The sequence below is a fragment of the Mugil cephalus genome, chromosome 4, assembly GCF_022458985.1.
Source record: "Mugil cephalus isolate CIBA_MC_2020 chromosome 4, CIBA_Mcephalus_1.1, whole genome shotgun sequence".
NCBI lineage: Eukaryota > Metazoa > Chordata > Actinopteri > Mugiliformes > Mugilidae > Mugil > Mugil cephalus.
Window position 1 is genome coordinate 12,790,493 of NC_061773.1, and position 24,145 is coordinate 12,814,637.

The window sequence follows — 24,145 nt, forward strand, 5'->3', positions numbered from 1 at the left end:
CTAATTAATTTATTCTATATTTGATATGGTTGTTTGATGTGATATCAATCGGTTTCCATGCTGTCATCTCACTTACCTAGGTATCCTCGAGTTTGTTATCCTTACTTAACCTGCAGTTAATTTCTACCATTCCTACTTGCAATGCGGGCCCCTCTTCTGGCTCTGAAGTTTCTCCTGCGTTGCTTTGCGTCTCAAGCCTTTCATGCCTTTGATGCCACGGTGCAGTATGCCGCATTAGTCCTTAACTGCTCTCCACTTAGAGCAGTTTGAACTTTGTTACCACAGTAACCCTGCACAGACGGTCCGTATTGCAGGGGCACGGAAAGAAACCGAGGACATGAACAGCGCCCACATGGGATGATTCATCTGGGAACTCTAAGAAGAGAAAGGAGGGAAGCTGCACCCATAACAGTGTAGCATTATTTCAGGATGGAGAAAGCACAGGCTTCACGTGGCCGGATCGAACCGAACGCGGTCGGAAATGTCAAACTGCGATGACACACGTCAAGTGTGTCAAACCAGCGCAGCACTCGCTGAGTTGGTTCGTGTCTGACTGTCGATGGTGACGCTCTAGTCATCTGCGCAGAGGCTGTGGGATGAATGTTTTTCAGTTTCCTGGGTTCAGAAAGCCTTTGTGTGGATAAATATTAAAGCTGACAGCTAATAAGCCCGAGGATGATGCAGTTGTAATCTGGCTGCTACGGATCGGCAGTTACACAGACCCTTTCTTCAATTTCTTCCCACCTGCATTCCTGTGTCTTTTCTGTCCTGATTATCGCAAATGACAAACGACACTTACTACTCCCCTTTTTATTTTCTATGCACAGTTCTCCGTTTTTATCTAAGACTTGGTGTCATTATGCAATGAAGTTTTGGGTTTGCTTAACACTTCTAGTGTATTTAAAGGACTGCTGTGAATTTGTGAAACCGTGCACGACGCGAAACGGACGCTGTTCTTGTGTGAACAAACAGTGTAGCTTTAACAGAGAGATGCTATAAAGTAATGAAAAGGTTACTGGAAAAGAAATGCCACCTCAACATCACAGAGTAAATATTGGCTGTGTTGCACTGTGCACACAATACGACTGTTAAGCGCTGGTTGGCACTACTGCCAATATCAGCATGTTGAAAAGCTTGTACTTGTCTGTGTTAGAAGGCTAATGGATGATTGATTAAGGGTGGTGATTGACACATGCTGCCGCAGAGCAAGTGTCACTGAGGCTTTTTTCTGAGGCGGTACCCGGGAACTTGCTTTTTTTTGTTGCCAGGACTGTCTGCACCGAGAGAGGTCATTGGGTGATTGTTCCTCTTTATCGCGAGACGGGATCTGCTATCTGTCATATACCTGACATATCTTGCCGTCACGTACACGTCGGAGCGTGATTTGGGTCACCCAGTCTCCCCGATAAGAATACGTTTCATTTTGGCGGCGTAAAATGAATACATTTTGACATTCTGATATCCGCTAGCATCTTAGATCATTTTGATAACCGGGGGGGAAAAAATAATCTGTGGGAGTCTTGAGCAGGAAATTTGCTCCAACTTTTGCAGAGTCCTATCTGCATATAACTTGTGATATAGATTTTCACGAGGGGAAAAAAAAGTAATATATTCGAGAGTATTTGTGGAAGGTTGCCAAATTTAGAGTAGCAAACGCCAGTGAAGTGACACCATACAGCATATTCATATTCCAGAACGGGGTTTACTCGATACTTGGCAACATCAAGCTGTTTTTTAAAGGATATTGCTTGGAAAATAATTTAATAGTTGAGCACAGTCGCTCTGTCCTCCTAGTGCATGAGTGTGCTTTTGGCAGATTTAAACTTTTTGGCAATGGGCGGTTGCAGTTATTCGGCACCGATGACGACTGTTGGCCATCTGCAGAACCATAGAATCGTTATTTTGTTTGACTTTGCAGGGCTTCTGCTGAAGTTTCATTCATTTCCATAACATCGGAACTTGATTTGCATCACGTTAGCATATCTACCATATCTACACGTAGGAAACGGATCATATGTAGTACACAGTATATACTTTCATATTTTTCTTTTATAACACATTCTTGGCAAACTAAGGGTTCCAGTTTTTTTGGACGATTGCAAAACTGAGGCGTCATGCATCTCAGAACAGTTTGTATTCTTAGCTTAAAGTTACATCCGTCTCTCTCCAGGGACCCTGTTTATTCTCAGCCAGTCTTCCAGTTCAGACTCTTGGCAGCGATTCTGTCACCAGCCTGTGTTTGTGATCCTAGAAGTGGCTATTTGAGACGTTTGTTAGTTTTGTGTATCTGTGTCCTCCAGCTGCAGCGGAAGCGGCACATAGGCAACGACATTGTTGCCATCGTGTTCCAAGAGGAGAACACGCCCTTTGTGCCGGACATGATCCAGTCCAACTTCCTGCACGCGTATGTGGTGGTGCAGGTGGAGAACGCGTGCACGGACAACGTCACCTACAAGGTCGGTTTTCGGGGGCAGCCGCCACCACCGCATCGAGAAGCCAACAGTGGCCGTTCTCACTGCTCGACTGCTTTGTCTTGCAGGTGTCTGTCACAGCAAGGGATGATGTACCTTTCTTTGGGCCTGCCCTGCCTGACCCTGCCATCTTTAAAAAGGTCAATAGGCACACAAACGCATGAAGTCAATTGACTTTTCTGGGCAGTCATAATAAACGTTCACCCGTGTCCCTGTATTTACCTTCGTCAGGGCCTTGAGTTCCACGAGTTCCTCTTCACCAAGCTCATCAATGCAGAGTACGCCTGCTACAAGGCGGAGAAGTTTGCCAAGCTGGAGGTGAGAAGCACAAGGAAGCACACGCCTGTTTGCTCAGGCCTACATCCTGTTTGCTGTACTTTTTATTGTTTGATTTACTGTCACCCAGCGCTTTCCCAGACGAAAACAACAGCGCTTAATACAAGTGTTGTTTTTTTTTTTTATTACTGTCCCCCCATATAAATTTGAACTTTCAGAATAAGCGTGAGGAAGTGTGCAACCTAACTGCTGCTGCTGTTGTTGGCAGGAGCGTACGCGTTCGGCCCTGCTGGAGACACTTTACGAGGAGCTGCACATCAACAGCCAGTCCATGATGGGTCTGGGCGGAGACGAAGATAAGCTGGAGAACGGGGCTGGTGGCGGAGGAGGGGGCTTCTTCGAGTCCTTTAAGGTACAGCTTCATTCCTCATTCAGTGCGGTGCTCTGGTAATCTGCAACTCCACATGCATGAGAGAGAATGGCGATAAGTGGAGAAACTTTCAGGATGCTTCTCTTTCCCTCCCCTGTTTCTTGGCTGGGATTCTGGGTATTCACACATGAGAAAACAAAGCAGAGAAAATTTGCAGTATCTCAAAGGACCAGTCCTGTGGCATTTGCTTTCCTCACTTGGCTGCGACGGCCGAACTCGGTGTGTTTTCGCATGATGGTGTGGTTTTGAGGCTGCAGAGTGTCCCGTTGTGTAGGGGAGGCACTTTGCTCTGACGGAGAGTGCTCCATCAATGACCATTAGGGTGGTGGAGCGTAGCTCAGCCGCCGAGGCATGGCAGTAGGAACTGTGATGGTGTGCGCCTGATGAACGATTTAATGACCCCTCATTACGGAGCTGATGATGCGGTTTGTATGTCTCCCTATGGGCAGCATTCCTTCGCTGTTTTTCTCTGCTCTGTATGTCAGTCACTAGTCATTCGCCATCACGGTCACAGAAATATAACCACATTTTTCTCAGTTTCTTTGACTTTACTGTTGTTTTCGATCCATGCTTCTCCCACACGTTCATAAACAACATTTGTGTAAATGTCCCCTCCCAAAAAAAAAACCCATATTTTTCTTTCTCGCTGTCAAGAACCCAGTTGCTGCCTCTATTTCTTTCTCTCACACCTCCACAAATTACATCTGCAAAGATTTCCCGCTCTCCCCCTCTCTCTCTCTGCCTCTGTCTAAATGTGCAGATTCCACTGTGCTGCTGTCTCTCCCACTTTCGTTCAGTGTCGTGGTGTTCCTTGCTCACGCTGTGTCTTGCGACACAGAGCTCCGGACTCATCCGTGTTAAATAACAATGTATTAGACAGAAGATGCCGTGTCATGCCTCCCAAGTGCAAAGCCTACGCTCACGTTGACCTTCTGTGAACCTTCTGTGAGCCTTTCACGCAGCCTCTCCCTGAAGCCTGTTGACCTGCACTGCCCCTAAGTGTTCAGAACTAGTACTGCACACAAGACGTATGCACACATGCCCTTGTAGATACATTTGTTCCCCCAGCTTCAGCGCATATACTTTACAATGAGATTGACGATGTAACATAATGATATCTAATATCTAGTACAGCTATCTAATACATATCTAATATCTAGATATTAGATATATCTAATATTATTAGATATATCTAATATATATCTAATATCTAATACAGCTACGTAAACATATTCCAGTTATTGCCATCAAAGGTTTTATGATATAAAATAATACGTACATACAGTATGCTGTGTGCATTTGCAAAAGTAATTATCAATAAGATTCTGTACAATCAACTTAATTTGGATATGAATATAAAATAACATATATCATTACATATATTTAAGTAATGCCTTGGAGTATTGGTCAGTGTGTTACGTTTCCACGTTAACATTAAAGTGGATCCGCTGACAGCATGTCCTCGTTTCTCTCTGTAGCGGGTCATCCGCAGCAGAAGCCAGTCTATGGACGCCATGGGTCTCAGTAACAAGAAGTCACACACAGTCTCCACTAGTCACAGTGGCAGCTTTACCCACAATCCCGCAGAGAGCCCCAAAACCCCAGGGATTGTAAGTAGCCCACTCTGGTTCACATGTTGCCCACCTGACACATACGTTCAGAATATAGCATATTCCTTACACGTCGAATAAAAACACTAACAAACTATAGTCGCTATTCTGTCTCATAAGCAGCACAGTAGCAACATTACAGCACTCGCTTTCGATCCTGACATCTTAAGTTCACTCTTCCTTTATACTAAAGCGGCTTTCACTGATTGTTTGTTTTTTATACATACAGTATATATGTATATACAAGGCTCATAGCGTTTCTGTTGATAACTGTATTTGTTGTTTGGAAAATTAACAGCATAACTCACTCTCAGCATTCCATTCATTTTCATCGAGAGTCTTGATCCCCACAAAGAGTGGCAGACTTCTAGGGTGACGATAACAAATAATTGCCCACTGTGGAATGAATCCAGTGATTGTCCCTATCTCTACCCCGGGTCTTGAAGTGAACTCAGTCTAGCAGCTGTTTGACTACCCAGACTCCCTCCGTCCTCGCAGAGCTTTCCCATGAATGTGTCCTCCTGCAGCCTTGTGCATGTTGTGGCTGAAGAGTATGCATGGCACGAGCCATAAGCACAAGCAGCTTGCTGCCCTGTCTGTGTCTCTTTCAGATGTAGGGTTAATTATGTTTCAACTTACTGCAGCTTGGGATTTGGTAACCGACAGCATCTTGAAGTGGAACTAAATTAACCCAATTTCTGAAAAGGCTGACTTTTCTAAAAGCACTGGATTGTGTCAACCCTCTTTGCCGCTGTGCTCTTTCTGAATGCATCACTAAACAGATTTGTACCCCTCAGGGCAGAACCTCCAGCATGCCTCCTACCTTGGTGACTCTCCATCACCTGCTGTGCCCTCCCATGCTGGACCCCAGCCTGCTTTTGCTCTATAAAGCTACCTCCTCCAAGCCATGTCTTGCCCGTTAAGTCATGCCGCGAGCTCCTCTTGAAGCTGTTTAAATTCTTTGTGCTCTGCGCATGAGATCTCACGTTGTGTTCTGTTCTCTTCCTTCCCTTCCCTCTTGCTTTTTTTCAATCTATCATGTCCTCTCACTCTCTCTCTGCTTCCCCTGCCCCGTCTTGTGTGGCTCAGTCATTGCTTGTCCCAGGGAAAAGTCCCAGTAAATATGGACGCCGAGGCAGTGCCATAGGGATAGGAACAATAGAAGAGGTTCATGTATATTCTCCCTTCTTGTTTACTGACTTTTCTTTGCTTGTCGTCTCTTCATGATGTGAGTCTACAGTTGGTTTCTACCCTGCTTCTAGTGTTTAAAATGCGTTTTAGTTCCTGTGACTGTGAGAGGCTTTCAAATATGTAGGTATAATTAGTCATAATTTCTTATAGTTTCACTCATTTCATCCTCTCATACGGCCAGACACTCATGTGTTTGTGTATTACGGCTGTATTACGGAATGATCCATCATGGACTGAGGGACATCATTTACATTTATTGTATGAATTGTTACCATAACAGAAATAAGTTTTAGAGGATTTTCTATCAGATGAATGTTGTGGAGTTTTCTCGTTTCATCAAATCTCATGACTTCATGCATGAATTACATCATTTCACTTTAAAGTTAAGACGCCTTGAAAAGAAAGTTGTCGAAACCCTCCCGAGTACGTACACAGACTGATGAATCCTATTTCATCTTAAATTGAAAGTGTGTACCAGTCTGACCTGAGTCCTTAAGACATAAGTTTTGACTTATCTTTTCAGCAATAAGAGTCAGAGTAAAAAGAACACAACGTTAATTTGTTCCTGAAGCCCAGTCTATGATGGATTCGTTGCTAAATGTGCCATAACATTACCTCAGGTCATTATTCCTCCGCAGCATATTTCTACGTAGGAACCTTTCACTTGAGTAGTTTCCTGTGCCGTGTACCGTATGTCTAAGCTGTGTTGCACTGTATCCAAAATGTGTGTCTTACTTCCCTCTCCCTGTTCACCGTCAGTCACTGATCATTCCTGGGAAAAGCCCAACCAGGAAAAAGTCGGGGCCCTTCAGCTCGCGCCGTAGTAGTGCCATTGGCATCGAGAACATCCAGGAGGTCCAAGAGAGGAGGTGAGAGGACAGAGCACAGCTGATCAGCAGGGAGTGGGTAGTGAAGAGAGAACAGTGTTAGAACAGATGGAAGCTGGGACACTAATATGAGGAATCCAGCAATTAGAAGACGGACTGTGTGAGATGCAAACTTTTGTTAGTGGTGCTTCATTTTCTGTCTTGTACTTTGGAAATGCTAAATTCTGAACTGTGCAGGGTTTCAGTTTCATGCAACAAATGAAAAGCACTTGATCACAAACCGTAAACATATGCTGAGTAACATCGATTGATTTGTGACAGCTAGAGGGTGGCCACTTGTTGGTCTTAAGAGTTTAATCATCAATCACAGAGTTTACAGAGTTTAACCATATGAATGCACTGGAGACAGTCATCCTTCAACTGACCCCTTAATCTCCGTCCTCGTCCTGAAGCCGGGAGGTGTCACCCAGCACCCAGAGGACACCAGACAGCAGCCACTGGTCACAGGAAAACAAGTCAGACAACTCCTCTAATCACAGTTCTCCAGAGTTTCCTGCAGCAAAGAACAGGTGACTGTTGTTTATAATTTTATGATAGTAGATTTTTATTTTATTATTATTTTTTTTATGCTGAAACACGTTTGAGAGTTATTTATGTCTATTGATCCATTGGGTGGGTGAGAAGGAGGTGCAGTTGTGAAGAAACAGGAAAGCAAATTCAGTTATCGATTTCACATTGCAAAGGCAAAAGCACTTGGCACTTCAGGGAACAAGTGAGGGACACAAAGGAAACACAGGTCATTATACACCGATCAGCCACATCATTAAAACCATTAACAGGTGAAGTAAACAACATTGACCATCTTGTGTCAACACAATGTTCTGCTGGGAAACTTGGATTATGTACGACTCGCCCAGACTAGACCAGACACCCTCCCCTCAACCCATAGCACCCAAAGCCCCCCCACTAACAACATTACGTTGCCACACACCACACAGCATCCTCAGTTGTGATTCTCTGATGAATCGCAACTGTTTTGGAGGCACAAGAGAGACGCACACATTATTAGGCAGGTGGTCGTAATGTTATGCCTGACCGATGTACGGCCAGAGTGACCCAGGCGTGTAGTATGGCCATGTGTTGCAGGGCACCGTCCATCCCAGAGGCTCAGGATCTGTCCCGCTCCTCCTCCAATGCCAGCAGCTTCGCCAGCGTTGTGGAGGAGCACGATGCCGAGGAGGACTACGACACCGGACTGGTGGGTGGATAAACGCATTAATATCACTTCCTCTGAACCGAAGCACGCAAGCAGCTTCTCAGCGCCGCTGACGTATTTGTGGCCCAGTTGACATTTGTCTCACTTTGTTCTTTTTTTTTCTTCTTATCTCTTTGCTGTTAATGAAAAAAAAAGATGATTTGAAATGGCTTGATGGATTTCACCATAGCCTAGTAGTGACTGTTCTGCAAAATGTATTCCACAGTAATACATAGTAATGGGCTTATCTATTTCTCACACTTGTATCATTTGCATCTAAAAGGAGACGGAGACAAATGTGAATTATAATGATTAGAATTAGAAAACCTTTATCTGCAGTTTGCAACAGCATACACGGGGGAGAGAAAGTTAACAAGAATAAATAGCGGACTGTGTAAAAGATAAATAATAGAATAAAATATACGAATATTGAATTGCGACAGCAACAAGTAATTGGACTGTAACAAAAAGAAAGTATACTCGTTGAATGCAGCTGTGGTTGTGATCATGCAGCCTGGTTAAAATATTACAAACTTCCTGTTCCCTTCTTGCAGGAAAGTGTGTCTTGTGTCACGCCAGTCAAAAGAGATTCGTTCGTGTACAGCTGTGGGGGCGAGGACGGTGCGTGCAGCACCAGCCAAGGAAGTTTTCCAGGTGGGTTTTGGGAGAAAAGGGCTCATGCTACTGGGCCAGCGATCGCCTGGAGGTGTGAAAAGCAGGCCAGCGACCAAAAGGTCCAGTGTCTGAGGACCATCTAGACGAGGAAGACGTAAGAATGTCACGCTCTGCTTCCTGAGCAATTAATAGCGGAGCACCCTTGAGTGATGAACCTCAGCTGCACCAGCAACAGAAGGCACAGCCTGTAGAACTTAGAAATGTTAAATGTTTATAGTTTACTTTGTCTGAAATGAATAGCGCTTAAAAACTTCTGCTTGCTCCTGTGAAGTTCCTGTAAAACTTCACTTTGTTTTGTTTTTTTTTCCCCATCACAAATGGTTTACTCTGAACATTAATCTTTTGCTGGCACATGCTTTTTTCAGCTACAGCAGCTGGGTAGCACTATATGCATGAGTTTATTAACCATGACAGCTACACATCTGTCCTCCCAGCAGCTTCTCGTCTACAGCAGCAACCGGACGGAGTGAAGACGACGGAGCCAAAGGGGACAGACGGCCGATCCAAGACAGAGCGTGCCCAGCAGGAGTTCTCAACGGTGAGACAAAGTGTTCGGCTTCCGTCATTAAATGGCGGTGCAGCTAAATCAGTGAGACTAATGTGCATTCATTGAACACGTTTTTTTTTTTTTTTGTAGACAGATCCACTTCTATTTCAAGTATGAAAATGGTTATGGGACTTCTTTGTTATATTGTATAAAATGCATCAACAAAGACTTGGAACACATTGGTTTTTCCAGCTACTCGCTAACGTCAGCATTTTAACATGCACACACGTTCACCGATAAGAATTTTGATATTAAACAGAAAAACTGTTTACTCTGCTCATTGTCTTGGTTTAGCTTGTTGGCTAAATAAAGAACAGCTGAGAGTCATTTGAAAGTCAGTAATTTACAGTCACAAGTCAAAGAATTGTGGTTTTGACATTGTGATGGATTTAGATGTAAACAGGGACAAGGACATCTTTACCCAGTTTCATTGACCATCTTGAGACAGTTAAATGGTTTCCTGGGAAACCACCTAGCCCACACCAGGCACCCCCACCTATAGTAATGAACAACATTGGAACAACTAAAAAAAAACATGAAAAACAACAAAAGGTGTTTGACCTGACCTCCAAATTCACTGGATCCCAAACTGATCGAATATCTGTCGGATGCAATGGAACGAGTCTGATCCACAGAGACTTCTCCCGTTAACCCATAGCAACCCACTAACAACATCCTGTTACCAGATACACAGAACACCCTCATAAGGTTCCATGTCCATTCTCCGATGAGTTTTTGGAGGCACGAGGGAGACCTACACAATGTTAGGATGCTGGTCATAATGTTATGCCTGATCGGGGTGTGGCACAGCACGACCACCCACCACAGACAGAACAGCGTGGAATTAAAACCTGCGGTTCCTCTGCGAGTCACCCTGTTAAGGGCTGATATGGCAGCAGTTACCAAGCTTTTACTAAAACAAGACCTTTTGGTGACTGGAAAGATTTGCACGAAATTTTGTACTAATCAACAAACTCAGTATGTGTAGTGATATTATGTGGTATAGGTGAATACTTTGGTTAGTTGTGTTAGAAGAAAGTCATTTGTTTGTTATTTATTTGTTTGTTATTGTAGAAGAAAGTCATTTGCCAGTGGTCTTTTTCTTCTTGGAAACCAATTTTCTACAGACACAGATTTCCACTGATGGCTTAAAACAGTCGTTACGAAGTGATCATTAGGTGCAGCCTTGTTTTGCGCCGTTAATCTTCTGTTGTCACATTTGCTGATATTAACTGTGTCTCTGTATCTGTATGCAGAACTGTTAGCCACTCTGAACACCGCATCAACGTCCATTTTCAGGTTAGAAACCATGTTGATTTAATATTGAGGCTCCTCAATGATTGGATATGTATTTATTCGCAGCATCTTTTGCCCTTTACTGATTTATTTCTGTAACTTTTCCACATTTTTATCTCAGCATTCCCATGAGGCAGCTGAGGGCAGGGTGACTCCACTACTGACACAGACAAGGAGCACAGTTAGAAGCCAGATCAAGAGACTGACAAATCTTCTTCTGTATGTTTGGATGTGTGGATCTGCGGCCCGTCAGGCAAACACACGGCTCCAACCACATGTACCCACCACTTGCCCTCATTCCATTTTCCGTGTGGAAAACCTCCTTGAGTGCTCGAGGCAGAATTAAAGAGAGCTCCACGGCCCATGCAGCATCTCTACTGACTGTCACCTGTCGGCTGGCACAGTAGGTCCGCCCACCTGCTCATTTCTTCAGGCCAGTAATCTCCGACACTTGACTCTTACTGTAAACGCTCAAACGTTGTGTGTCCTATTTTAAAGATCAGGATTTGAAGATTGGGAGGGTTTTGCTCTCTCGACTGAAAGAGTACGTTTAAAAAAATAAGTCTACGTTCAGCTGGTGAAGAGTTGCACTACAGAGGAAGTGTTTTTTTTTGTTTTATTTTTTTTAAATGTGAAACCCATATCCCACTGTGATACTGTACATGGGTTCAACTTTGGTGTTCCAGGTGTGTATGTGGCCTACTGTCGAGCCACGTTTTGTGTTTTATTCTCATTTTTTTCTGAGTAATCTACAGTGGGTATCTGTTGGGTTTTACAACAATTTCAGCAAGTGTTGTCACGTTCGGATCGAGGGTACTTGTGTGATGCAGCTGTTGGTGGCTGTAAAAGCATCATCCGTACCACAGAACACTTGTGCCACTATTGAAAAAAAAAAGGAACTGTGGACTCCACTGATACACAAAAGCAGGGTTAACGCAGTGCTCCAACCAGCGACGCACAGCCTCGATCCACACTGAAAGGTACTGCTGTTTTGTCTCCAGACGCTCTTTGTCACAGCCCTCCCCACTTGTTGATGTCCGTGTTCGGGTGTGTATTCAAAGGTACTGTGCATGGTGTAAATCTGCTTGCCAAAACCCTCTCCTCTGTACACTGGTGCCATGCTTGACATAGAGGTGTTGTCCCTGTGATTTGTGTTTTAATGAAAACCAGCTGACATCTCCAGGTGCAGTGCACATTGCTGATAGAGAGCCGAACGTCTCCTACTTTATTTATGAAATGTAACATATGTACAAGCACTACGTCGTCAGAGTTATTTCCAAATGCTAACCTTTCTGAGGAACCAGATTTGTTGCTGAGAATGAATTACACTGTGACTCGTCTAGAAGTTGCCTTTGTGGTAGTGTCGCGAGCTGCTTTGAAGGAGGGTAAGATTTTAAAGGCACACTGCATTGCCAAATGGCTTGAATGTAAAACTAGGCAGAAATGGGTTTAACTGTACATATCTGCTCCAGGAAACGGTGAGGTCGTCTTGATCCCTGACACTCGCTCAAGCTCTTACTGAGCAGGGAAGCTCTTTTTTTCTTCTTCCTGTTTTCAGTTCGTTATGAAGGAAATAACTGACATGTGGAGTTGTTTTATGTCAACTGACATTTATTGTCCGAAATTAATGAAAGCATTTACAATTAGTGACAAATCAAAAAGTTAAAGACCACATGCAAAACTCCCTGAATACTGTAACCATCAAGCTGTTTATAGCTACAAATCAATCTAAAGGAAAATGGCATTGAAAAAAAAATATATAGAGAGAGAGAGATAATTTTTTGGTAATGATTAAACATCTGTCTTATAAACTTTTAAATAGATTTATGTAAAAAAAAAAAAAAGAAAGATGATTTTAAATTATTTTCCTCTAGACCTTGGAAAACGCTTGAGTAGATGAAGTCTGCCCCCTTGTGGCTCTTTACTAATATAGCACATCCCTCTGCTGTAACCATCCGTTTATCTGTGCTTGCACTGTGTGCCAGTGGCTGACGACCACAACACTGGCAGCGACGACTCCTCTGTGTGCGCTCGATGTGCTCGATTCAAATGATTGTATTCCTGTTCATGGTTTGCTTAAGCCCTTGTTCGAAAGTTTGTACATATTGCTTTACATCTTTCTTTTGTAAATGACTCCAACAAAAAAAAAAGTTTAATAAAGACAAAGATGCATACGAGATACATGAAATCGAGCCCTGGAGCAATTTTTGACATGTAAACGTCATGTAAAAGTTACTGTGGCATTAAGTATTTTAGTAAGACTAATGAAGTACCTGTTGTGCAATGGAAGACCTGGCTTGTTTCACTCATATTAAGTTGCCAATTTCTTTTCAACTAATTATATATTATATACTGGACATTTTTTTTTTCAAATCTACATGTGTATTAAATTGTGGGGTATTGAAACATTCGAGATAGGTCAAATTTGACCCAGAGGACAGTAGGAAGGTTAAGACATAATGTAAGGCATAACTGTTAATTATAATAATAAACACCCTCAACTTAGTTTGGCCATTATTATCATTAAAATTTTGATGAAATCCAATCCTCTATTGGTATTTTTAAGACTTAGACACTCCCATATAACATCTTTTTTTCACACCATAGTGTCAGTGTTAGGCAGTTATTTATTTTTAGTTACTTCCCTTGTTGAGTGTTTGCTGTAATGTGTTAAATAATGTCATTACTGCAGTGAGCATGCACAACTGAAATCTTAACCCTTCTCCACCTCAGTTTCTTTTTGCTCACTGCTCCATGTTCCACCACCTGAAGTCAAACGGTTTCCTGCGGACGTTGGAGCCACAGTGCACCTCTCCCAGCTTTTTGTGGTAGGAGGTGAAGTCGTCGATGAACGTGCAGCTGAGGCCAAGTCCCTCCACCAGGGAGCACATCTCGGCCTCGAGGGCGCAGCGTCCGTTTACTCTGGGGCCAAAGGGCTTCGGGACGCCCAGGTTTTTCCCCAAGACAATCATGTTCACCTGGGAATGATTGGAAAAAAAAAATACTTCCAGCTTTTCTTCAACCAATGAGAGCTTTAAACTTGGTTTATCGCAGGTGATATCTATGAACTCACCATGTCAGGGTAATAAGCCACCGCTCTGAACTTTTTATCATCGTCATACACCATCTTGAAGAGGACTGGCAGGTCAATGATATCGTTTTCATCCAGACCCAGCTCTCTCTTCAGCACATCTCGATTCCAGTCGATGCAGCTCTAGAAAAGAGCAGGCGGTAAAAAAGACATAACGCATTTCGCATACCCTACAATATGCATGTTAAAATAATTTTGTCAAATTCCAGAGCACGTCTGTCGGAAGTATATGCTGACAACATGCATAATTAACCGCAACGTTTTAAATTATGCATAATTCTTGAGCATAATGCCTGCTTTAGTTTTCACTGGGTTTCTCCAGTGGGTCGTTGCAGCAAAGCAGCAGTGGATCATCAAGTGTGTGGAAAGATGAAGGCCATTCTACGGCAACATGAAGAATATGTAAGTCAGTCCTGAAATGCATCCGCTAACACCAGCAGAGAAACAGTCCAAATCCTGCTAATAGCAGTCAACAACTTCACCAAATGCTTTGCGGTAACAGAGACAATTAGGTTGCAAATTTGAATTTCATTGTCCAAAGAATGGCCCCAGTCGGCGTCGATTCGAATCAAGAACCTTCTTGTTGTAAGGCATCGGTAAGGCATCAGCGTTAACAGCCACATGTAATGATTTATAGAGGCTAAACACACAGTATCAATTAGCTCAGGTTCCTGTTAATTTTCATGTTGGGCGAGAGCCACATATTAGATGTGTCAGACAGGCTGATGGTGTTGGTGTGGTCTGTGGTCGACAGTAGTTTGTATAACCTTCAGTAAACTTGCAGAAAAGTCTTTTGTCTACAATATGTATTCAGGTCAAGGATATAGATTTCATTGTTGCAAAGCTTTACTTTCTACCATGTTTTTATCTGTTTTTATCTGACATCATCAACGTCAACTCGACGTTCACCACATATTAGTCGATTTTTAAAACCCGGAATCGTTCAACCCCTAGTGGATCTGCACTGCTTCAAACGCAATGCAGGCTATGTAGTAAATCATTTGTGGACACCACGCCTCATCAGTTGGTTTAGCTGCTATAGTCGCATCACGTCCGAACATGTCCGTAAAAACCAAGCGGCCTCAGGTTTGTCTTTGACAAACAACTGTCACTGTCTCTTTGGATATCACCGTTCCAATAAGTCTGTTTACAAATGACTGCACTGATGGTTTCGCCCGGTGTTATCGTGGTTAAGTACACACATCGTAGAGCATAAACAGCCTGTGCAAAAGTATGCTACACATACTAATGGGCTGCTGAGTACTGAACCATATATTGATTAAAAAAGAAAACCGGTCTACTGATAACCTTCAACACCAAGTGTTGGCTGAGGTGGTTTAAAGAGCAGTGCACTCAGAGTGGTGGAAAGTTATTATCTTAAGTGATGAATCCCCCTTTACTATCTGGCTTCCCGATGCATCACCGTTTGGCTGGATGCCGAGGAGCTGCCTGAAGGCGCGGGGCAAAGTGCAACGTTTTCAGGGGTAAGGAACATCATTGCAGAGCTGTTGATCTGCTGGATTCCTCAGTGTCACTTAAAGGTATTTGGACCCGTCAGAATCTTTTTTTGCATTTCTGCATAAAAATGACTCAAAATATCAGTGGTACAGTCTCAAACAAATGAGACTGCCATATATGCTTGTGCGTTTGTTTATTCAAGAAAACCTGCCAATATTACATATCTGATTTAAATGAGAGGTTTCATGTTTGGAAACGAAAAAAACAACTCTTTCCAGCATCAGAACCTCATCTCATCCTTAGGGGTAGTAATGTTCTTGTCCATCATTGATGGATCAATGAATTTTGAATTACATCAGGCAACAAGCCCAAATTCTTCAAAAGAAATATGAAAAAAATATGTTTTGAAATGGCATGGTCAAGATCCTGGCCTTAATCCAACAGAAATATTGTGGAAGGACCTGAACGCATCGCAATAACATCTTAGAACAACACCGGGCTGATCAGCAGCTACCGGAAACATTTCGTTGCTGATGGGGGACCCACATAATTCAAACAAGGGATTACATTGTTTTGTGCAAGTTATTAGTTTTAAATAATATTTTAATATAATATTTCAGTTTGTTTGTTGGATTGGGTCCACTTTCAGGACTGCCGATGATGTTTAGAGTCATTTTTATGCAGAAATGTAGAATGTTCTGAAAGGTGCAAGAAGTATTAAGCTGCACTGTAGATTCTGACAAAAGAAACAAATCCTACAGCTTCCCACATCACGTATCCAAACCACCTTTGAGTGAACTGAAATGCTGACAGTGTTCCCGACCTTATCCCCCGACATCAGTTGGGCTCTTACTGAATCAGTCGCAGTGAATGGGAGCGAATCCCGGCAGACAGGTTCCAAAATCCTGTGTAGGTTGTTAAAGCAGCACATTGAACTTATCATGTCCATCACCACCTTCCTTTATGGATTTTCGCTCACCTGTACGTAGGTATTTTCCACTCGAAGACTTCCATCTTCAAGTAACTCGTCCACCGTTATTTTCTTTTCATCTTTCAAACCTCGTAAGCACAGTAAAAAGAATGTGTAAAACATTTCTAAGAAGCGCCTATGCGACTTTTCCACAGATAACATTCCAAAGAGATAAAGCTAGAAGTGGAAAAGGACCTACCATCAAACAGTTTAGCTTGTCCGTGTCCACTGTTCTGTAAACCTCTGAATAGTTTGTAAACTGCATCTGGGCTGGCCAGCAGCAGTCTGAATCCCTGTGGCATAGATAAACGGATAAGATATGAAGCTGCCCGTGTGATTATCTTTATTGTCTTTACTTATTTCTCTGAATAAGTGTGTATCTACCTTCCTGTCTGGTGCAGGAACAAAACTCATGAACTCATCAACATGGCCGACAAGGAGCCAGTCGGAAAATAAAGCAATGGGCTCCTGAACCTTCTGAGCCCACAGGAAGTCTTGAACTACTTTAGTCATGTTTCGCCCTTCAGTTGCACTGAGAAAAAGAAAAGAAAGAAAGAGATGAAAGATTTTTTTACTGTGCTGCTCTATAACAAATAACTAAGCTGGGCATTATGTAAATAATCTATATTCGTCAGGAACCAAATCCATGAAACTGTCACGAACTCACGTAGGGAAGGCCACACCTATGATGATTCTGCCCAGGGGGTATTTTCTTCCGTTCACGGTGACCGGAGGACTGACCTCCAGGTTACCAAACGAGTCCAGGCTGCTCACTTCTTGCTTGGGCACCCTCGTCACGTAACCAAAGTCAGGACCCTGAGTTTATAAATCTGGTTAAAGACCCCCTTCAGACAGGCAAAACATATCATGTGAACAGATTCATTTATATATATGTATATATATATATATATATGTATATATATATATATGTATGTGTATATATATATATATATATATGTATGTGTATATATATATATATGTGTATGTGTATATATATATATATATATATATGTGTGTATATATATTGTTTATTCTATTTCCCTTACTGAAAAATAATGAATTTATTCTGCACAATGAACATTCATCAATCATCACAGAAAGGAAAGTTGTTTAACACAATCGACGCACTTGTTAGGGTTTGGCCATTTCCCAAATCATTTTGTATCTCACCAGTAGCTCATTATATGGGAAGTTGTCGAGCTCTCCGTCTCTAGGGGAATCCAGAACAACAGGGAACCCGTGATGAGGTGAGTCGATATAACCAAATTCCAGTTCATCCTGAAAAACAGATGCTGCTGTCAATGTGTTGTCATTAGATTTTTTTCTTTTCTGCTCTGTGTGGAAGTTTCGCAATGACTTTCGGTCTTGACATGTTTGTTGTGAGTCAGAGTCGGTCAGTTACTCTGCTTGTTCCAAGAATTGTATTACGCTCATTGTTCCTGTTTGGTTTTATTATCACACTATTACAGCTGATAAAAACATCTGATGACTTGGACTATTCTAAAAGGAAAATGCAGTATTTTTTTCCAACATATGCGTCACAGTTTCCACAATAGATTTTGCCAATAGTATCAGCTTATATCTAATTTTTATTAAAAATAAATAAAGAGAATTTTGTATAGTTATTGCGATATATACAGTACAAAAGCTAATAAATTACATTTTGTGACAGGTTAATGATTGTAGTGTTTGTAGTTTTTTCGTACCTGCATCCAACGGTCTCCTCTGTTCACATACTCATGACAAATCTTCAGTTTGTACCCGCTCTTTGCAACAAAGTTCCTCATTCCTTTCAGGAACAAGTAGTTGTCTGATGTGCTAAGAAGACAACCACAGGCCAGTGTCAAAATACAAATTCATGCAGCTTTTTCTTTCCATAGAAAATGTAGTACAAGTTAAACGATGAAGGATGCCAACTAATCGCCCCAGAAAACTGGGAACGTTCATTTTACATTTGCATATTTCTTGGTAGCATGAGATAAAGCTAAGAGGAATTTGGAAACCCAGTTGGCTTCTCTGTTGCCATTATCATCTTCATTATTCATCAGTCTGCTCTTACCTGCAGACAAACACCTCCAAAGGCTGGAGGGTGTTGGGTGTCATGATCCACGGTGCCACTCTGAACGCCACTTTGTCTGTGAAAATGGGGGTCTCGGGGACATTCTGTCAAAACAGGAGATAAACGCCATTTATCTGTAATGTGTTGTGACCAAATCAATCCAGTTCAAGTCATCTGTCTGGAGAAAAACTCCAAGTTCAGCTATGCTGTTGAGAAGGAAATTTCATTTGTGACCTTTTAAAAGTTTTAAAAAATAAAAAGTCTGAGAGATCGTGTTTAAAGCGCTTGTCTGTTTCCTGTCCTTAACTGTGTCGCTCTTCAACACAAACCAGTTAATTTGATCATTTATTTAGAAGATGAAACAAGGGTTAAGTGGTCTTACGGGCCTGATGGGCTCCAACAGGCTGAGGTTGACGGTGATGAGCCCGTCGAAATCTTTGTCAGGAAACCTGAGGCCCTCCACATAAAAGTGCAGCTCTCCTTCACCTGCAAGGTAGGGCACTTCCTGGAACAGGACCTCGCTGTTTAGCACCAGTGGATAGTCCTTCACAAAGGAATTGTAGAGTCTGTCTGTGGGAGGGAAAACAGCATAAACAACATAAGATTTTATTCCGTTATTATTATCCCACAGAGTAGACGGTACAGTAGCATAGAGGATCAGCACAAAACTAAACTACAAAAGACTAAAATGAGCATCATCAGTTTTAAGTAAGACAAGTAGTAAATTCTCAACATTGAGCTGGAGCTGCATATTACGCACTGGGTATATATTGCAGGTGGTGAATAAGCAAAACAAAACTGTTTAAGTTCCTCATTATTGTTCTTGGTGATGCACATTGTGGCTGGAGACGCATCACTCACCGTATGTTGCGCAGCGCACGAGTCCCTTGACATTTATGGCACGCTACCGTGTCCCCAGAAATATATTTGCACATGATAAAAGGTGATTTCAAGTTCAAATAGTGCAGCGCCACAGTTGTAAAGGTTTAGAGAAGGCAGACTGAAGCCTTAGCACACCGTCTGGATTACACGCACATTACATCATCTGTTCAGTGGCTTTCTCAACCCTCGTCCTTACTCACTGAGGAAATTGCTTGCGCCTTCTGTTGATTTGGCCCTGAAGATCCTGACGCTCTCTGCGTCTCCCTGGGAGATGTGCATGGCGAGTTTGTAGCCTTCTTGGAGTATGTCGGGGCCTTTGGTCCGCAACACCATCTTTGACATGTCTTTCAAGTCTGTGCATCCACAAAAAAGCATGTGTTAATGTTATTGCATTTGTGCAACTTACTCCTTGACGCTGCATACGGCAAATTAACTCGGAACATATACAATATGTTCTTGAAACGCACACTTTTTACTCTAAGGACAAGTACTACTGTCAGCGTATGGACATATTTATTGTAATAATGTGGACAATCTCACGTATTTACATTTGGCAGTTGCTATCAAATTCCTGCTCAACCGGTTTGACCCCTGCGAAATCAGTACAGAGTTGCTACAGCCTGTTCTCTGCTCATCCAAATTTCTCTTTATCAGATGGTTTAAGCAAATCACATTTGCATCTGCTGATCAAATACCGCGGATATGACAAGGGTGGCAGAGGTTGTTTGACCAGTTGTGTTAAAGATGGAAGGAAGAGAGTGACACAGACTATTTCTTGATGTGCTGAGACTGTTTTACCAGACACAGTGACGACAGAGTCATGCTCGCTGTCTAGTTTCTTTCTGTATGTCCTCTCTGAGTCACAGTTAACCAGAAGGATGGCCCCATGTCCATCAGGGCCCCACTTCCAGGATGCCTAGCAGATTTAAAAAAAAAAAAAAACGAATTAGGAATTTATCAGATTCACATTGATGTTTTTGTTCGTGCCTTTACAAACATGTAGGCAGCAGGATAAGTTCAGAAAGCTAAAATTATGAATATACAACACAGTTTCCTTCCATAAACAAGTTATTGTTTATCAGAAAGTGACAAAAGCTGAAAATGTCTCCCTCATCAGGAGTCTGACGTTGCTCTGCCATCTAAAGCTAACACATTTGACTTCACCTTGTTAGGGTTGTTTCGCTCCACGGTGCCGTCCCTGTCGGCATCCACGTCCAGAGAGATCTCTGTGTGCACAGACATAACGTGTCACGGCAGCTTTTACATTGGCACACTGCTCCAGATAGAGGCTCAGATCACAGCACAGCAATTGCGTCGTCGTTTCTCCACCACCATGTATAAACTTTCTAGCAGGCGGGCTGTTTTGGGCTGAGTTTCAGATGTGCATTTAAGCGCACCTTTAAGGTTTCGCTACAAACTAAAAAAAGTGTTGGAAGTTACAAGATGCATACGGTTTAATAATGATTCAACTTACCAACAGATGTCAGGTGCAGAATGGCTCTCCCCAAAGACTTTTTGTTCTCTCCATAGTACATGACAGACAGCTTGTAAAGGAAATCAGTAAAGTTGAAGTGCAGGGAATTTTACGATCATGAGTTGTTCAGTGCAGGGTATAAAGAATTCCTGAACTCGGTTTGCGGTAAAATACAGTTATACAGTTATATGGTTATTAACAGCTATTAATCAATCAAAATGAGGTGAGGTGAGAAATTGGGTTGATGTGTTATTCAACTCTAGATATCTCCCCACAGCTTCGGGGAAATTCCAGTACAGTCTTGTCTGATTGCTTCTCAGAGCTACAACTTAAATTAGGATTTGTGAGCATGTTTTCACATGAGCATTAATTGTGCTTGTGTTGAATGCTAACGGCGACATCAGTTCCTTCGTCAGAATTTTGCTGTACTTTACCGTACCTTGCTGTCACGTACATGTTGACTGGCTCTGCTCATGCTGATGAGTAGCACTAGGTTTCCATCCAGAGGGATGAGAGAGAGTGGAGACATGCTCGGAGGCTGGGGTTTGATTCTGTACTGGACATTAGGAGTGCACTTCAGAGAGAAGAACTTGGAGCTGGGAGGAGCGCCCCTGAGAATCAGAGAAACGGCACACACTGATGGATCGTTGGTGTTTGGCACACGCATACTATACAAGGCATCAAATGAATTTCCAAGAACGTACGTTTGTTTACACGGAAATGAGGAGTGTTAAATTCACGGCACAGATGAAACAAGAACCACACACACACACGAGTCCAGTTCTAAACACATTTTTGAATGACAAACACCAGCAACTCTTCCACTTTATAGAAATTCTTCTGAACTCGCTCCGTTGTGTTGAGTCAGCTAGCATTTGGCAGAATATATACTGTAATGGTTTTTCTTTCTTTTTTTTTCTTGGTGGGGAAAAACAGAGTCTCTGCTTTTGGCAGCAACAACGAAGCATTGTTGAGTGACTCCGCAGCATAAAACAAAACACTGTTGGATCTGCCAAATGCAGGATCTGTATACAAATGACATCCTGTGGGTTAACAATGGGATTCTTACACACTCCAGCTGCCAATTTATTTGGCTCAACCCATAAGAAAGCAGCCTAATACAACAGTCCCTTCATGGCATTTGAGCTGTTTCCTCAACTCTGCCTCCTACCACACAGCTCACATTGTTGTTATCATGAGGTCTATTCTTGTCGGTTTAAATGTGTTAGACAACACATCAGAAACACCTCTCACTATATATTCAACATCTGTAAGATTAAAAACACTTAAAAAATGTTTATTACGTGTCTTAATTAGATAGAGATCTTAACGGTAGATCATGTCTAAATTTGCAGAACACAATAAAACAACAGAACACAATAGAACACAGCAGACAATGTGAGGAAATTCCCTCCAAACAATGTGTAGTTCATAGTCTGAAGTTCCCACCTGTTCAGGTTGACCTGAAGCTCCGAGCCCACCACGTATAACACGTTTGTGGTGGTGTTATAATCAGCCCTGATAGTCCGGGGGTGAATCATGGCTGCTGTTCTCCCGCAAGCACTGGAGACGCTTGGTACAGTGAACGCCCCGCTGGCGGCTCCGTTAACAGGAAGAGAAGACGCAGAGGTGCCACTTGGCTAACTGGGCCGAGAGCGCAGCAAGCGATTATGAAGCGCGCAGGTAGGGGGAAGCCTTCCAGCGCTGATTGGCCAGTCAAATCTCAGCCCCTCCCCTCCACCCACCTCACCATGGCGTTATCGCTCTTCTTACAGCTGTTGTCCGTCTCTTTTGTGTTTACTCATCCCGCCTCACATTGTGTCCTCTATTCATTTTAAGGCGTTGAAAAGATAAAAAGGAACGTATCCTTTCACCTAGATGATTATTAGAATACCATAGACTGCTGTGACGAAATTAAAGAACCGTGACCATTTTTTTTATTTTTGAAGAAAGCAGGTCACTTTCAAAGTAAGTCGACGACTTGTGGAAACTTGTGAAAACGTAGCTGTTTTTTTCCCCCATCAGGGTTGTTGAAAGGTTCACGGAAGGTGGGGAGGGGGAAGTTGTTCCTGCAACATGTTCCCGTCTGTAATCTGAGACACGAGGGACAAAGCTGGATTAGGGGCTGTGGTGCATCTCCAGTGTAATTGCCCTGGTTTCGGCGCATCCACCACCTTCGCCAGGGCGCGTTTTCCTACTGACAGAGACTTAATGAGAGGGAACTAGTCTGTAATGTTATTTTGACACCATGCAGCTCATAGGTAATGCACTACACAGTTTCCACATCTTTTAAAGCATTTGGAAACGTCATTGACTGCATGTGTCAATTATACACTCTCGAGAAGCAATGGTTACAAAAGTAAGGAACACAAACACAAAATGTTTACTTTGATGTAATTTAGGAAATGAATCCTCATTATATACAATACACATAGATAGATAGACTTTTATTAATTAGACTACAGGAGACCAGGATGGACATCATTATGGATCATTATGACAGAATTATGAGTACAGTTCAATCAGCAAATTAATTTATACATTATTATCTCAAAAGAGCATGAAATGAATGTACTTGCACTGGACTAAACAGCTCACTCGCACTGCACCACATAGGTTCAGAATTAATTAACAGTCATTATAGGCAACATGAAGTTTGGGAATACTCGCCTTTTTAAAATTACTCTGCAGTATAAAGAGGGGTACAGTTGACATTGTCTGAACACCAGTAAAATGTACATGTCAGCACATTGGCCTGTGTATATAACGCACGGTGTTGCCTATACATGTCATCATCATCAGATAAATCACCAGTGACAATGTGTCCAAGATACTTGAAACCTGAAAAAAAGGTAAAGCTTGACCTGACAAATATGTATGGGAACATCAATTCCTTACCATTTTTAGATCCACAAACCATAACAGAGCTCTTTTTGGCATTATAATTCACATTAAATCTCATAATCTGAATATATGCTGAGCAGCTCCTGCAACGCAGTGCTAGAAGGACTAATAATTACCAAATCACCAGCATACATCAGGTGCATAGAGATGAATAGTATTTCCCACCACACATCCTGCTTTACATCTTCTCAGCTGTCTGATAGGTCATCCATATAAACAATGAACAGACAAGATGACAACAGCCCCCCCCGATGGACCCCATTACTCTCCCCAAATGGAGCAGAGACTACATTTCCCCATTTGATTTGCATGCACTGATTAACATACCAATAGACCACAATCCTTAGGACACTGTCAGGCATGACCCTCTTACTCAATTTTAAAAACAATGTATAATGATTTAGGCCGTCAAATGCTTTAGATACATCTATAAAACCAATTAAAACAGAATAATTCTGTCTTCTTTATCTATCAGCAATTTTCTTTAAAGCATAGACACCCAGATCAGTGCTGTGTTTAGCCTTAAAGCCAAACTTATTATGAGAGGTGCCTACAAGAGCATACAGTCTATTTAATAAGATACACTCCAGGACTTTAGACAACACACTGGCTAAAGCAATTGGTCGATAGTTGTCCATGCTACCCAGCTTGCCTGCTTTGTCCTTAATGAGAGGCACCAGACTGACAGACAACAGTGAATCTGGTAACACTCCATGGGACAAAAAAAAA

The 24,145-nt window shown here is 42.4% G+C and overlaps 2 protein-coding genes across 16 annotated transcripts in view; one reads left to right on the top strand and one right to left on the bottom strand.

Moving 5' to 3' along the window:
• The window catches only part of rap1gapb (RAP1 GTPase activating protein b), a 94,263-nt gene extending 81,179 nt beyond the window's left edge, over positions 1–13,084 (top strand). For 10 of the 15 annotated variants that reach the window (XM_047583398.1, XM_047583402.1, XM_047583399.1 and 7 more), the window contains 13 exons: positions 2,301–2,456; positions 2,540–2,611; positions 2,703–2,789; positions 3,016–3,159; positions 4,656–4,787; positions 5,877–5,954; positions 6,738–6,847; positions 7,258–7,374; positions 7,934–8,063; positions 8,615–8,714; positions 9,170–9,273; positions 10,539–10,581; positions 10,700–13,084. In XM_047583398.1, coding sequence (XP_047439354.1) covers positions 2,301–2,456; positions 2,540–2,611; positions 2,703–2,789; positions 3,016–3,159; positions 4,656–4,787; positions 5,877–5,954; positions 6,738–6,847; positions 7,258–7,374; positions 7,934–8,063; positions 8,615–8,714; positions 9,170–9,273; positions 10,539–10,547 — 1,239 coding nt within the window. In that variant the 3' untranslated portion in view covers positions 10,548–10,581; positions 10,700–13,084. The remainder of the gene's footprint in view (positions 1–2,300; positions 2,457–2,539; positions 2,612–2,702; positions 2,790–3,015; positions 3,160–4,655; positions 4,788–5,876; positions 5,955–6,737; positions 6,848–7,257; positions 7,375–7,933; positions 8,064–8,614; positions 8,715–9,169; positions 9,274–10,538; positions 10,582–10,699) is intronic. The other 5 variants (XM_047583390.1, XM_047583393.1, XM_047583395.1 and 2 more) reach the window with 5 other exon arrangements.
• padi2 (peptidyl arginine deiminase, type II) lies at positions 12,169–22,197 on the bottom strand. The gene is made up of 16 exons (XM_047583405.1): positions 21,962–22,197; positions 20,952–21,123; positions 20,513–20,582; positions 20,203–20,264; positions 19,837–19,954; positions 19,239–19,391; positions 18,539–18,726; positions 18,157–18,260; positions 17,804–17,915; positions 17,268–17,375; positions 16,765–16,913; positions 16,482–16,629; positions 16,297–16,390; positions 16,107–16,186; positions 13,652–13,792; positions 12,169–13,556 (listed from the first exon to the last, which is right to left on the bottom strand). The coding sequence occupies exons 1-16, from the start codon at positions 22,051–22,053 to the stop codon at positions 13,323–13,325; spliced, it is 2,025 nt and encodes a 674-aa protein (XP_047439361.1). The 5' UTR covers positions 22,054–22,197; the 3' UTR covers positions 12,169–13,322.
• Positions 22,198–24,145: the final 1,948 nt, after the last annotated feature.

Excerpts from the sequence above, each read along its gene's own strand:
- padi2 (XM_047583405.1), bottom strand. The coding sequence starts at position 22,053 with ATGATTCACCCCCGGACTATCAGGGCTGATTATAACACCACCACAAAC. Across the intron at positions 18,261-18,538 it reads TGTTGGAGCCCATCAGGCCC|AATGTCCCCGAGACCCCCAT; the intron begins GTAAGACCACTT and ends CTGTTTTGACAG. Across the intron at positions 16,914-17,267 it reads TCCCATATAATGAGCTACTG|GGTCCTGACTTTGGTTACGT; the intron begins GTGAGATACAAA and ends TTATAAACTCAG.